Source organism: Corvus moneduloides, chromosome Z, assembly GCF_009650955.1.
Source record: "Corvus moneduloides isolate bCorMon1 chromosome Z, bCorMon1.pri, whole genome shotgun sequence".
NCBI classification, from domain to species: domain Eukaryota; kingdom Metazoa; phylum Chordata; class Aves; order Passeriformes; family Corvidae; genus Corvus; species Corvus moneduloides.
The window spans coordinates 11,853,931-11,868,264 of NC_045511.1; the positions used below are offsets into that span (position 1 = coordinate 11,853,931).

The window sequence follows — 14,334 nt, forward strand, 5'->3', positions numbered from 1 at the left end:
CAGTAGCTGTGGTCAACCTTTTGTCTGTGGCTGTCATTAGAACATGAATACTCCACCTTTGTTAGTCAATGGCATATTGGTACCCCTTTATCTATGTTTTTTTCATAATTATTTCTGGTTATGTTTTCAAACTGATTTTCAAGAATTCAAATCCAGAACAAGTGTAAGAATAATCTATATAGCATCAGTTGATTGATGGTATATTGTTAGAAAAGAACTTTGAAGAGTCATTATCTTCAGCAAAATGGCCTTGCAGATTTATTTCAGCCCTACATTCCACATCTAACTCATGCCATTAATCTCCAGGATGTTTATGAAGACATGCAGTTTTACTAGAGTTATTGCTCTTGCTCCTCCCAGTATGTGCAGAATAGTCCAACACTGTATCTTGACTGTGTCAATGAGTAAAAGATTTTATGTAAAATCAGAGGCACCTAACAAAGGGATAGAAGAATTGTCATATTAACATCCACATTTTTAGCAGAACTTCCAAAACAAGGAAACAAAGCTGATGTAGTCATGTTGTCACTGCACCTACCTGTCCATCTCCCTCAGTGACTTCTGAACACAGCAGTCAATTACTGGAAAATTTATTTAGGGTGAGGAGGAAGGATAGTTCTCAACAAGGAGAAATTAGCGTTCCCTTTGAGGGAAAGGTAGCCATGTTAACTTAGCTGTTGTAACTGCTGGACTCTGTCTAGCAGGCTGCTGTGGCCTGAAAGCTCAGCGAGGGTTCCCTAGGGCCATGCAATTAATCGCATCCCGGAGTCCATTTCGGACAGCCCCGCGATCGGGCTCCAGCAGCCAGCAGTGTTACAACGCAGTGGATGGTAAAGAAGGTAGAGAAGGGTCTCTCATGAGGGACTGAGATGACTTTAATCACATCCTGTCCCCGCGACGTTCAGAGGTAGAGCGACAGCGTGGTCTGGGTGCGGGATGGTTTTGTCAGGGGCCCGGGGCGGTCCCTGGGCGGGGTTGGGGTACAAGAACAAATAGGGAGAAACTGAGGGAGTGGCCAAGGCTAGGGAGGGAACAGGGGAACATACAGAGTCACGGGGTTAACAAGCCACCACATTTAGCTATACTACTAGACATCAGAAGACTCCCTTGGAAGCAAGATATAAGGAAACAGTTAATAACAAAGATATATGAAGGCTCAGTGGTTTGGAAATACAGAAACAATAAATGTCATCAGATAAATGAGACTGGTCCCTCGCATATTGGCAGTCCAGATCTGGAAGAGTCCCTTGCAACATTCTTTACCTTCCTCCTGCCCACCACAAGTGACTCTAAAGACTTTTGAGTACCCAAGATTAACCATCACAAAAGAAAGCAGGAGAGAGAACAGTGAATCACAAAATCTACTGTGCTACAAAAATCAGACCAAAAAATGGCCTTTCACTGGTCCTGCCACCATGAGCAGTCCCTTCAGACCACAGGAGTGGCAACAGGTTTCTGCTAATAGGCTTCCAATAATTAATGCTCCTAAGCTCAAACACAGGATATTCCCAATGGACGGAACAGGATGCACATGCACCTAGCATTCCTGCAGTCTTCCTGGGACGCTTCAGAAAGCCTCAAACCTGACAGGCTTTTTACTGCACTGTGGACCTGCAATAAAGCACCTCTTGGTGAAGATCTGGTATTACTGTCTCACAGTGGGAGAACTCTCCACCAACAGTAAAGCTATCAGATATCAGGAAAGCTTTAACAGACAGAGTAAATCCTAAAGAGCTGGACGTGGAAACATTCCTGCTTTAAAAAAAAGTACAGAGGATAGGCCTAGGGTAACCTACCATAATCTAAGAGTTAACACTCAGTGTGAGCAGACACGGTGACCAAACATCTCTCTGATCAGCAGATTTTTTTCCTAACAGCAGAATTCTCCCTGTCCTGTCATTAAATGTCATTAATAAATTGGTCATGTAAGATATGCAAGCATTACTGATCTCCTTCCTCCTCTATGCTCTTTGGAAGATCATTTCTGAATGTAAATGAATATAAATTAATAAAAATTATAGTATAATATAATTCCCACTTTAAAATGTAGTCACAACTTATTTATACACACTTGATTTTAATCCCTTATTTTTTGGTATAAGTTATCCTTCCCTGATGCTTATAGACCTTGTCATAACCTCTAATCTCCACTTTCTTAAGCTACCCAAGGTAAGCTCTTCCAGTATCCTTTCAGAAGCCAGGAAGTCCTGCTCATACTAGAAGTTTTCACTTGGTCACTCAGCATAGTTGACCAGAGTTGCACACAGGGCTGTAAACAAGACCTCATCAGTCCTCTGCACAAATTCTTTTCCTTCCTCTCCCAAAAACCATTTGCCTAATGCACATGTAAATTACATGTGCTTTTCCCATGTGCATGTCATGTTAGTGACTCATTGTCTCCCTGGCACAAAGCAAATATGACTTTATTATTTAACATTTTATCAAACTTTGGTTGAGTTCTATCACTCCAGTACAAAACTCTTCTCATCCTTCCTGTATAACAACTTGATTTTCCCCAGGAACCATTCAGTTTAGAATAGCTTCAGATAACATCAGTATAGGCACCAGACTCCTGACCCAAGTCATGGATCAGACAGGATCAGCCCCATGACAGATACCTGCAGCACACTGTGAGTAATCCCAGTTAAACCCTTTCCACTAAACTGATGTAGCTTTAACCATCTCCTTGTCTACCTTGCAGTCTTTCCGATAGGTCACATCCTCTCCCAATTGCCGTCACTTAAAATTCAACAAAGGACATCACATCACATGAAATACTCTGTTGAAATCTAGGCAAATAAATTAAATGTCAGCTAAACCTTGTAAAAGAGGAATTAACTTATTCAGACACAATCCTTCTTTAGTGAAACCTACATTAGATGTAGTTACATACATTGAATGTTTTTCAAACATTCAAAACTGTTCTTAGAGTTACATAATGTTGTGCTCAAGAAAAAAACCCACATAGCTGCCCTAGTGATTGCCTGGTTTGAGGAAAATAGGTAGTATGTTTACTAATTGCCCTTATAAGTATCTGTAGTTGTATTTGCTATTATCTCTATAATAGATAGTATAGATATGTTCCATTGAAAGTTTAATAGAAAACAACTGGTTTGGGACTTAGAGCAATACAGTAATGCTATCTGTGCTGTAGCACTGAAATTATAGGGAATCCTGATTTCACCACAGAATGCAGTTTAAATCTTGCTTCTTACACAGATATGGTATTTTCTATTCTTTTAATATCATATTTATTTATCCCCCATTACTTCATACTGAGAAGATTGCTTACCAAAAACTCAACTGATTTTTATTTAGAAGTTAGACATCACCAAAATATGCCAGTATCCTCTTTCCTGTATCTGCCAGTATTTCACTCCCTTTCTTTCTTCTTTCACCCTTTTTCATTAAGCCCTTTGTTTTAGTTTTTGGGTTTTTTCTAGATCTAGCTCACTGAAGTTTATGGCCGTATGCCCCTTCTTCGTTTAATTTTTGTGCAGAATAGGAACTCTGCAGAACTTTAATACCCTGTCAGACAGGACAATCCTATTTTTCTCATAGTATCAGCTATGAAGAGCTGAATAATTAAAGGCTAATTGATAGAAATATAGTTCAGCCTATTAGAGATAGAAAATTACTTCAGATTTTAAATATCCATGAAAGTCTGGGTCAGAAGGAGACATGCACAGGGTTGATAGTGAAGCCTAAATACATGAAAATGCAGGAACCCTGAGTATGAGAAGCCTAAATACATGAAAATGCAGGAACCCTGAGTATGAAAAACAAAACCAAAATACATTTGCCTTTTTAATTCAGTCAAAGATTACTGAAAAAAATAACTACATAATTTTATCATCAGCATAGACAGGCTTTTCATAAAAATCTTGGAAGTCATTAAATGAATGAATAAAACCTATTCATTCTTCAAAGTGGTGCGATGTAACCCAAACAAATACTGTTTAAAATTCTGTTAGGTCTCTGATAATGTGCAAAACAAGAATACTGCTGATATCTTTTCCTGTGAAGGCTGGACAGACCACATACGCTTTCTAAATAAATGTTGACAGTGAAGGACAAAGAACATTTCTGACTCCCTCTAGTACAGTGCATACTCCTTAGCAGGCTTGTGGAGACAGAAGAACTGAAATTATGGTAAGTACAGGACTTTATTCATTTACTTTTTATTAAATGGATGCATTGCCACTAAAACTGCTGTGAATGTGACTGTAAATCTTTATATTTATTTCTAAGAGTTTTCAAATCCTTCCATCTGGCTTCCTGCTTTTGAGGGCATGAGGAAACTTTTTATTTTTTTTAGGTCCTTCATCATCTGAACTGGTTTGTATGTACTTTACTGATTCTGGCATACAAAATTAAGGAAAACAACTTATTTCAAGGCCAAACTGAAAAACTAGATTGTGTATCCAGAGGAATTCTGCAGTCAAATGTCAGTGTGACACCAACAAAGAAATGGGGCACACCTAATTAGATTTTAAAAAAATCAATTCTACTATCTTATTTTGATTCAGCAGGGCTTTGTAACTAAAAAGATAAAGGATTTTATCTATAAATCTTCAGTATAGTTGGATGGGGACTGTGGTGTGGCGTTGTGTGTTTAGCAAACTGATAGAATTTGTTTCCTTAGAAAGTCAGTTTCATTAGACTCTCTGTATGTATCTTTTTATAAGTATTTTATTAATAAAACAAACTGATAATTTCAAGATTAGTGTTTTTACAGGTAAATGTTGAAAAGTAAGAAATCTGAATAACTTTTCAGGCCATCTTTGCTCTTGGAAAAGATTTAGAACTCCTGGAGTAGCTTGTATACATTTATCATGGTACCTCTGTCCAAAGGTACCACAACCATCTTCCCTGGCTGCAGTACTACTAAAGAATTATTATTTACTTGAGGCTGTTAATCCTCTTTCAAAAGAAAAAAACGTGCCTTGTGAAACTTACAGGTGAAAAAGGTTGCTCATTGCAAGTGCCACTTGAAAAATGGTAATGTGAAATAGATGGAATAAAATATGGTTCACACTTAATAATGCTGCACAAAATTCTGAGTGCTCTGGTTGAATTTGTCTCTGCTTTACACTATGATCAAATTCTTACTGAATCTGAAGCAAAATGTTTACATAAGGCATACTTTTTGGTTTTAAAATATAAACCAGGTACTTTTATTTTATTTATTTCTGTTGTAATCCCACTGTGCAGAACCAAGTACTGAAGGTCAAAACACTATATTTGCTTACACCAATAATTCAAGTCACTTGACTTACTCTAGATTTACGTATGAATAAACAGGATCTGAATAAGGACTACCAAAGTAGTATCTTGCTGTGCTGTTGCCTGCTGATTTCTAGCTGCCACAGGGATTCTTGTACTAGAGATACGTATGCAATACTTCTATTTGCAAAATCCTACATTAAAATTTGCACACAGTTAGTCTTCTGGCATGATTCAAGTGGCTAGCTGCTTTCACAAACAGGTTTGTTTAGAAATAGTATGCTTCTGGATATGTTAATCACTGAACTTCTGCTGTTGCCAAATGGAGCTTGAAAATAAGCAACAATTAACAGTTTCACTTTTTTGATTAAATCCTTACAGATTTCCAGGTTGTTTCCCTGATTCCAAATATGAATGACAATTCAAAGTTATGCAAGCCATGAATTTATTCCTTTAGTCTATTTTCTTGACAATGCTACATAAAATTATGGGGAAAGAAGTGCTTTCATCTTTGCATTACAGGCAACCCAAAAACTTCACCAAGGAAGCAAATCACATTTTTTGGTCTTTGCTTTGATGCTGCACAGGTGGAAATTTATATTACAGCAATATGAAAAGACAGAAAAAAATTAGGAGGAGAGCAAAAGAAGTAACAGAAAAAAGTAGAGCAAAGAGTACTTTGGGAAAGTTTGATTTGTGGCAGTTTTACACCAGCAAACAAACTTGTGGAAAAAGTAGTATTCCTACCAAAAAAAAAAAAAATCAATGAACTTCTTGAGCATGAGATTGGGTATAATCTGGTTTTAGTGCATACAGAAAGAGATAGAGGGAGCAAAGTTAGGCCTGCAGAATCCTGAAATCCAAATGAGGAGCAAAACATAGAATTCACTACTTCATTTTTGACCATCACCACAGAGGAAAGTTTAGACCAAAACACTTGGATATAATATCAGCTGAAAAAAATACAAGAACTACAATAATAGCTTCAGACAGATGAGACTGCAGCTTATTAACCCAAGGGGAAAAGTTGCATTTTCTTTTGATTTCAAGTCAGGACAGGCTGCATTGATTCCTGACCTAGAGAAATACCCCTTAGCATGCCTGTCTTTTTGCAGTGATACTGATAATTCTCAGATACACTCTAAGAAGCAAAAAAACTTTTGAGACATGAGAATTTAGTAATAAATTTTCTGATGAAAATAAGGCAAACCAAGAAATTTGATTGATCTGTTAGGGTTTACCCTTTGTTTAAAGAAAAAAAATAAATCCTACAGATTCTGCACAGAAAGATGTATTATATACAATTATATGTTGGTCATAAAATGGGATGAGTGCCTAACCACATTCAGAAGGAACCATCTCCTAAGGTGAAGTGAAGTGAGTTCTACCTGCCTGCGAAAATCACTGAGGTCACTGGACTTCTGACAGCCACAGAAGACCAGCAGGTCTTGCATAACTGCAAACACAGACTTTTGAAACTGATTTGTGCAAAACACAGCTCGCAGGGCTAAGAATAATAAAATGTTCAGGATACTATTGGTTTTGTTAAACATGCAAGGTTTTCTGTCTGTGAAGCTGAACTGGAGCATAAGAAGTAGAGAAACACTGAGAGATAATTCTTTTTTCCTGATATTTATGCTACTTTCAAAAATTCTATAAACTAACATCTGCCCCAATTAAATCCAAAAGTACTTTTTTTACTCACTATATAAGACACTAGGAAAAACACTGTAATGGTAAAGCCAGACAAGCGACAGGAGGATTGCCTGCAGCTCTCAATGACAGCTCTGCTGTGTGCATACATAATGCCCTCTATTGGCACAGAGAGACAAGCTGCACTCAGAGCCTCACAAATCCCAGCATCCTAGTTATCCTATTGTGTCTTGCATCCAGCTTGAGAGCCCCATCATATTGTTTAGGGAAACTGTTGGCAAGCCAGGACTACTACATCCACTAGACCATTCACACTGGTACCAGGCAATATTTAAGAGATGCTGAATGAATTGCAACCTTCCCCATCCCTGTACTTTGAAACTTAGACAAAAAACACATTTGCAGACACCCCTAGAATTCAGAACAACAATACCCTTCATATGATATTTATTTGTTAAAGTTTTTCATATTCTTGGGGAGTGGAAGGGAGGGAGGAGGAGGGGAAGCTAATATAGGAAAATGTGTTAGGTATGTAAATTAGACCAAGATAAATCATATGCATAAACAAATGTAAATATGAAGCTGATATAGAACATATCATGCAACATCGATAACGGCTCCTGATAGCATAATGCAGATAACACAAGGATATTTAAAGGTGCACTTTTAAATTTTTTGTTGTAGAAGCAGTTGTAGTTTTTATCAGTAAATCATCCACGCCTGAATCAACAGCCTTGGATTAAGAACTTGATGGGATTTGTGGGTTCATTTCAACAGAAAGTCATCTTTTTAGATATTTTTTCTTACAAACCGTTCATGTTTTTCATTTAGTTAAGAGAAAAAAAACCCTAAAAAACAATAAAAGTAATTCTTCATCAGAGTTCAGTTTTCTTTACAGGAAAAATATGAAATGAACAAAAAGAGCACCTACCTTCAGCCACATCCCTCAATGTAAAAGGTGAAGTACACAGAAAATTAAAAGTGGAAAAATTACAAAGAAATGTACAAAAACAAAGCCACACCTATGTTCCAGCACTGAAACTGTGAACAATGGTCTCTTAATTTGCAATGTCATCACTGGATGATATTGAAAAGCCATGAAAATTATTTATTGCTCATTTAAAAGTGGGACATGTAAGAAATTTGCCAAATTCAATCCATAATTATAGGCAAAATGATTTAATACTTTTAGAGAGTTTACATTTTCATTGAATGAAATAGGGATCAGAGGATCTTGTGCATAATGTATTTGCAGCTATGGCTGGGTGTTCCTTTCACTTCTGCTGATGCATGTCTAATGCCTTTTCTTCCCATTGGTCACTTGTTTCACTAAGTTCTTGAGAAGTGTCACAACCTCTACAATGCCATGATTCTTCTGTAAACCCCTGAGGGCATCTGCATTTTGATTCTAAAGATGAATCATAGGGATACCTCTTTTCGTATGTCTTTGGGAGAAGAAAAACTTTCAGAAATCATGTCTCCAGGCTTTCACTTAGTTCTCTTCTACAAAGGCTCTCAAAACAACAATTAAGGCACAACCATTGATCTTCTCCATTTCTCAGTAATTTTTTTAACTATTTCCAAAATCCTTTTGTCAATTCCTTTTATATCTTCAAGTGTTTATTCTTCAGTGGTCCTATTTCTATGATTTCTGTGGTCTTACCTTATTCTCTTCTGGATCTCAGTCTTTAATTCATTATTCCACACCTAAGTTTCCATGGATTTGAGTATTTTCTTCACATGACATGAGTTTTTTATCAAATCTCTGTTCATCATCCTGTAAGAGAAGTTTTTCAGGCTCAAATTTATGCAATAGCCCACAAGAATGAACAGTATGGACCCCCCCTCAGCTGACCAGTACTGCATTTCTGTTTCCTGCTGCTCTTCTCGCCCCCAGCAGCTGTCATATACTTCACAGTAAAAATATTCTGTTCAATTGATGATCTACCCAATGGCCCAATTTTTTATGAATGCTCAGCAGACTCACCTTACCTTTCAATCTAGCCCTTGCTCACCAAAAGGTTGGCAGTGTGATCTTGCATAACAAAAAAAATGGAATTTTTTTTTCCCATACAATTTAGCTTCTGGAACAAAAAAAATCTGGTATATGCTGCCTCATCTGTCATGGCCTATAGCTTCTCTGAGGCAACAGCAAAACTGAAAGAGACCCTGATGAACTTCCCCTTCTCATTCACACAAATTCTGTAACCAGAAGATTCAAGTGCCTATAACAGTGGAAATAACAGATTTGGTAAGTAACTAAATTTGCACGATTAAAGTTAAGAAAGCAGTCATAGCTTCTCTGCCTCTTAGGCAGGACAGCGGGCAGGCACTGAGTAAACATAACAGCAGCAACTCAATTCCCTGTGCTCACAGTAGGTGATCAGGGAATTTGGACGCATGACAGACAAGAAGTTAAGAGAAGCATTATTGCTGTTTTCAAATGTCTAATGGAAGTGTGTCATACTCATCTCAGAGATGCACAAGGACAGAGTGAGAGGCAATGGGAGAAGAAAGGCATTAGAAACAAAGCAAAAAAAAAAAAACCCACAACAAAAAATCCCAATTAGTTTACTTTTTTTGTTGGTTTTGTTTTGTTGTTGTTTCTAGGTTTCTGGGTTTGTTTTTTTTTTCCTTTTACTTTTCTTTTAACAGTGATGGAAATCAAAAGCTGGGACAAGTTAGAGGGGCTGCAGATTTCCACCCTTTCTCCCTACCTCCCTAAATGATGCTGGACGGTTACGATTTGTAACCATTAGAGGTCACTATTGTGCCGGCACCCGGGAAAGGCACCACGTTAAAAATAGGCACAGGATATTTGTACAGAGAAAGCGCTGCTTAAAAGCGTTCCCTTCTGTGCATGGCTGAAAGGTGGGACCCATCTGACCGCAGGGCAGGTGTATGGTGGAAGAGGGGATACACAGGTCACTTATGTCTCATTTCCCAGGTAGCACATTCCAAATACTGGATAAAAAGGGGAAGAGGTTAGCAGAAGAGAGGGAAATCTTCAAAAAAGAGAGGAGAGTAGGACAGGGAGGAAGAAATGTTCTTTTTGAAAGAAACTCTTAATGTACCAGCAAGGCTTCAGAATATAGGGTTTGTGAGCACACTCTGTCTAAGCTGACTTCACCAAAAGGACTCTCAGCAGATGGAAAACTGATCCTGGTTTTCTGCTGTGATTGCCAGAGGCACAGATGAATGCATTCTCACATAAATGAAATTCTCCTTTCTTTTGTTTACGGATTTATATCACAGGCTAACCAGTCACTTTAAAGCCAGAAGGCTTTGTGACCAACCTGCCACTACCTGCTAAAGATCAGGAATCAGGGATAGTCAAAGTTTTTTAAAAGCTTAAAGGATAGGGACCTAAAAAGGATGTCAGGCATTAAGCAAACACTAGATAGAAGGACTTAGTAAATTTTTTCTGAATCATTCTTCTTAAAGATGTTTGGATTAAACTGTGTTTTCATTTTTAAAATTCATTATCTCTGATTAAAACTGTTTCTGAAGTCACTTTGTGTTTTGAAAAGTTTATGATGTGGGAGCATTCTCTTTGTTGTTGTTATTTAGGCCACATCATTATTTTCTTTTTTTCTTAAGCTTTGCCTTTCCCCCTTCTTGTTTTAGAATATAAAAAAAATTGCAGTATGGCATACATGGTAACTAAAAAATTAAAACTTCAGACCACAAGAAAAGACTCTACAAGTACCAGATGTAGTTCAAATAAGACAATTATCACAGAAGCACTGGAAAAGGATACAGAAGCAGAGTGATTCCTGCAACTGAGAATTTAACTTGAGCCTTAACTTTCTGTTTCAGATGCGTTCAAATTTAGCCTCACTTGTGACAGGTAACTTCTTGAGAGCAAATAAAGTACAGGAAAGTGTCAATTTTTCACTCATTAAAACTCTTTTTTTTTTAAGCTTTACCAGGGATTGTTTGACTGATTGAGATTGACCGTGAAAATGTAGGAGATTTTGTTTGTTTCAGGTTTTTTAAGCAAACATCTTTTAAAAGCAAAAGCAGCCTGATCCCTGTAATATGAATTGGGGAATAGCTAACAAATATAAGTCTGATCTTCCACTTTTTAAAATGAAAAGACTGAAGAGCTGTTGTTAAGAAATCATCTGACATTTATAGAGATTATATTGCTCTCATCTGAAACCTTTTATTAGAGGTTTAAGGAGGATACATTGAAGGGTGAAGGCCCTTTATTACCCAGTTCCCGAGAAAGCCTAAGATACCTGAGCTAGGTGATACCTGAAGAGGCACAGATGTCAACTGCAAGTCCTCTCTGCTCCATTAAGGTAGTGCAGAAGGGCAAACAGCTCAGAACAGGACCTTGCCTGCAGCTTGGGTGCTTTTTAGGAAATATGAATTTCTGTTTTGCTTCTCTGCACTAAAAGCAGGTGAGACGTGAAGAGCTGATGGGTGTTTAATATACAAGAGGGCAGGAAAGGAAGTTGTTAAATTTGTGTATGAAAGTGCGGGCGGTCCAGAGACATCCCTCTCTCCCTCCCACAGGGTTTACACAACTCCCGGTGACACATTTGCATAGGTTTTTGCACACCTTTTTGCCTCCCAGGCGGAGGCAGGGAAGGACTGTTGAAGAGAACGAGAAGTCAGGAGAGCTTTGTTAAAGCTGACTGTTCCTCCTGCTCACCCACTTCCTCCTGGCAGCGGCGGCAGCAGCAGCAGCTGAGGGGTGGGGGGGGTGGGGGAGGGTGGTTCTGAAGGAGAAGCCAACCAGCTGATAATCGCCTGCCCAGCCATTCACATGAGGGTATATAGGGTGGAAACTGAAGCAACTTCTTCCTTGAGAAAGTTTTCCTTCCTCTCTGACGTCCCAATGTCTCCTTCCCGCAGTTGAGGCTCCCTCCCTTCTCCTCTCCCCGGCGCAGCTGCTGCGATCGCCGCCTCCGCGCTCTCAGGCCTGCACGGGCTCCGGCCAGCCCCGGTCCCTCCGGGCCAGCCTGAGTCCCGGCAAGGGAAGCGCAGAGTCGGGCCCGGCGAGCGGACGCTGGAGGAAGGCCGGGCACAGGCACAGTCATTCCTAAGGGGCACGGAGGAGGTGGCTGAGGGAGCACAACAGGGCAGACCCTCCCCCCGCTGCCAGAGGTCTTCTCCGCACACAAACTGCTTGTGCTCAGCTTCCAGTAGCCCTGCCCTGTTCCTCCATCCTCCCTGTCACCCCAATCTCTCCTAATTTCCTCTCATACACAGCTTCTAGCAACTTCCCAGCCAGCGAGTCGGCTTGCCTGCTAGTCTCCTGACTGGCTGCCTTGCCTTACTGCGACGGCCACCACGTCCTGTCCACATCCCCCTTGCCTCAGACTAGGACTCGGTTGTTGCAAACTCAGCCATCACAGCTACACTCACATCACCTGCGATTTTGCTCATTAAGCCGTCTAAGCAAGCTACCCCTGGTGACCAGGGGTGGCCCTCAGTGAGGCAGAGTTGTGGGGTGTGAGCAGCAATGGTGCTGTGGCACACTCTGTGAGCATTCATCAGCGCTCTTCACATCGTAGTGAACTCTGTGCCCTCCAGAGGGTTTCCTTGTGGAGGGGTTTAGCAAAAGCCTGGTGTTACCATTTGGTCTGTCTGGAGTGTTTTCTGCTGCGGCACTGCTTTCAATTCCCCCTGGACTCCTGGAACTGAACCCAGGCAGATAGAACCCCCCGAGTGCTGACATGAGCAGAACCCTCACAGCTTGCAGGGCAAAAAGCCTCGTTGAAAAGCCACTTAATCTGAGCCCCCTGTGTGGGTGAGCTAGGCAGCAAAAGGGGCAGGGAAGAGCCTGTGACATGGCAGTGGGCACTGGGGGTCAGTGCAGGGGCAGGCATGGAAGGGGGTGCAGGGCAGTGCAGAACAAGACAGCTAATGCCCGAATACGAGCTTTTTATTGACATAAAAATTGCTTGAGATTTGAGCACTCCTCAAGTTACTAAATGGAAAGACTTCTGGCTTTTAGCATGAAAGATTTTTCTGTACAGCTGGTGCTTTGCATCAGCTTCAGCTGTCCCCAGGAAGGCCTGTGATTTATTACAGTACATACACCCCAGCAGAAAACCAGGATCTTAACACCACTTGATTGTGAAGCTCTGGAGTGTGCCAGGTTTCCTTCATGACAGGAAAATGTCCTTCACAAGGCATAGTCAGGGTAAGGACTTTGACTTCTTCCTTGAATTTGGCAATCCTACATTTCTTTAGTGTAGAAGAATAAAAATAGTGGAAACAGATTGCTGCACTCCTTGTTCAGGCAAGTATAAATTTATTAAAAATAAGCAATGGTTATAAGGTTATAGATATTGAGTAACTACATTTTAAAAGAGCCACAGCACTGACTTGAGGAACTTCCAGGGAATCCTGCATGTCCCCGAAAGCATCAGGAAAGCCAAATTGTTCCCATAAGCATGACAGTGCATGTAGACACAAAGAAATGCTGTTAAATTGCTCATGACCAAACTTCTGCCAGAAATACTAAAACCACCTTCAAATGAGAATGAGATGGAAATGCAGCAGCACATTTTTGAGGAAGTCTAGCCATGTCTGCAGACACAAAGATAACGCAGACTGACCCTACCAAAAATGCTGATTCTCATAGTGCGCTGTAGCAACTGCAGACAAAAGCTCCTGCCAGTGTTCAGGAATATCAAGTTTATTCTGAAAATCAGGTACTTTCCAAAGTGGTGCTGTAATAGCATCACTGCTACGGCAAGATGGCACTTCTCCCCAGGAACTCTGACTCTGGGGAGTGGCACAGCGCTGTGAAGCAGGACTGCTGAGTCTTTGCCTTGTCCTCTGATGAGGTTCATGTACTCAAAATGTTACCTCAGAAACTGCACAAAACCAGGTAGTCTGAAATTCTTTCAGTACAAGTATGTACAGAGATTATTGATAGAGAAATATGTTATTTCTGCTCCTGTGGCAAGTCTTCCCCCATGTCACTGAAAACTGGGAAATAAACTCTCCAACCAATTTGTTAGTTAGGAAAACAACATTACTTTATTAGCAACACTGGGTGCATGGGGAATTCTCCTTAAAAGTATTCTTTTAAGAATAATAATTCTCCAGAGTATATTCCTGAATACATGTATATATACTAATTACTTCAATTTACTTGTTTGAATATGGTTCCAGATCTTCTGATGAATCTTTTCTCCTTGAGAGTGTCAGGTCATAATGTACTTCTCTTATCATTCTTTGCTCTGACACACAATCCTTGTTCTCAAAACTAAGATATCAGCTAGTACATATTAATCACTGATAGAAGTAAACAAGGAAGCATTAGCTGGCACAAGACTTATTCGTCACAGATGTAGGGAGTTAACACAAGGCCACATTAATCTCTGGTATTTGTACTAAGCACTGTGTGGTACAAAACTAAGCATTAACCATGAATACAGGGATCATAGACTAATGTGCTAAAGTTAAAAGAGTTTTCCAATATCTTCC

General features: G+C 39.8%; 1 protein-coding gene across 2 annotated transcripts in view; it reads left to right on the forward strand.

Annotated features, from left to right (window-relative positions):
- The first annotated feature begins 3,758 nt into the window (after positions 1-3,758).
- FYB1 (FYN binding protein 1) overlaps positions 3,759-14,334 on the forward strand; it is a 58,726-nt gene continuing 48,150 nt past the window's right edge. The window contains exon 1 of one of the 2 annotated variants that reach the window (XM_032095185.1): positions 3,759-4,152. In XM_032095185.1, coding sequence (XP_031951076.1) covers positions 4,150-4,152 — 3 coding nt within the window. In that variant the 5' untranslated portion in view covers positions 3,759-4,149. The remainder of the gene's footprint in view (positions 4,153-14,334) is intronic. The other variant, XM_032095187.1, reaches the window with a different exon arrangement.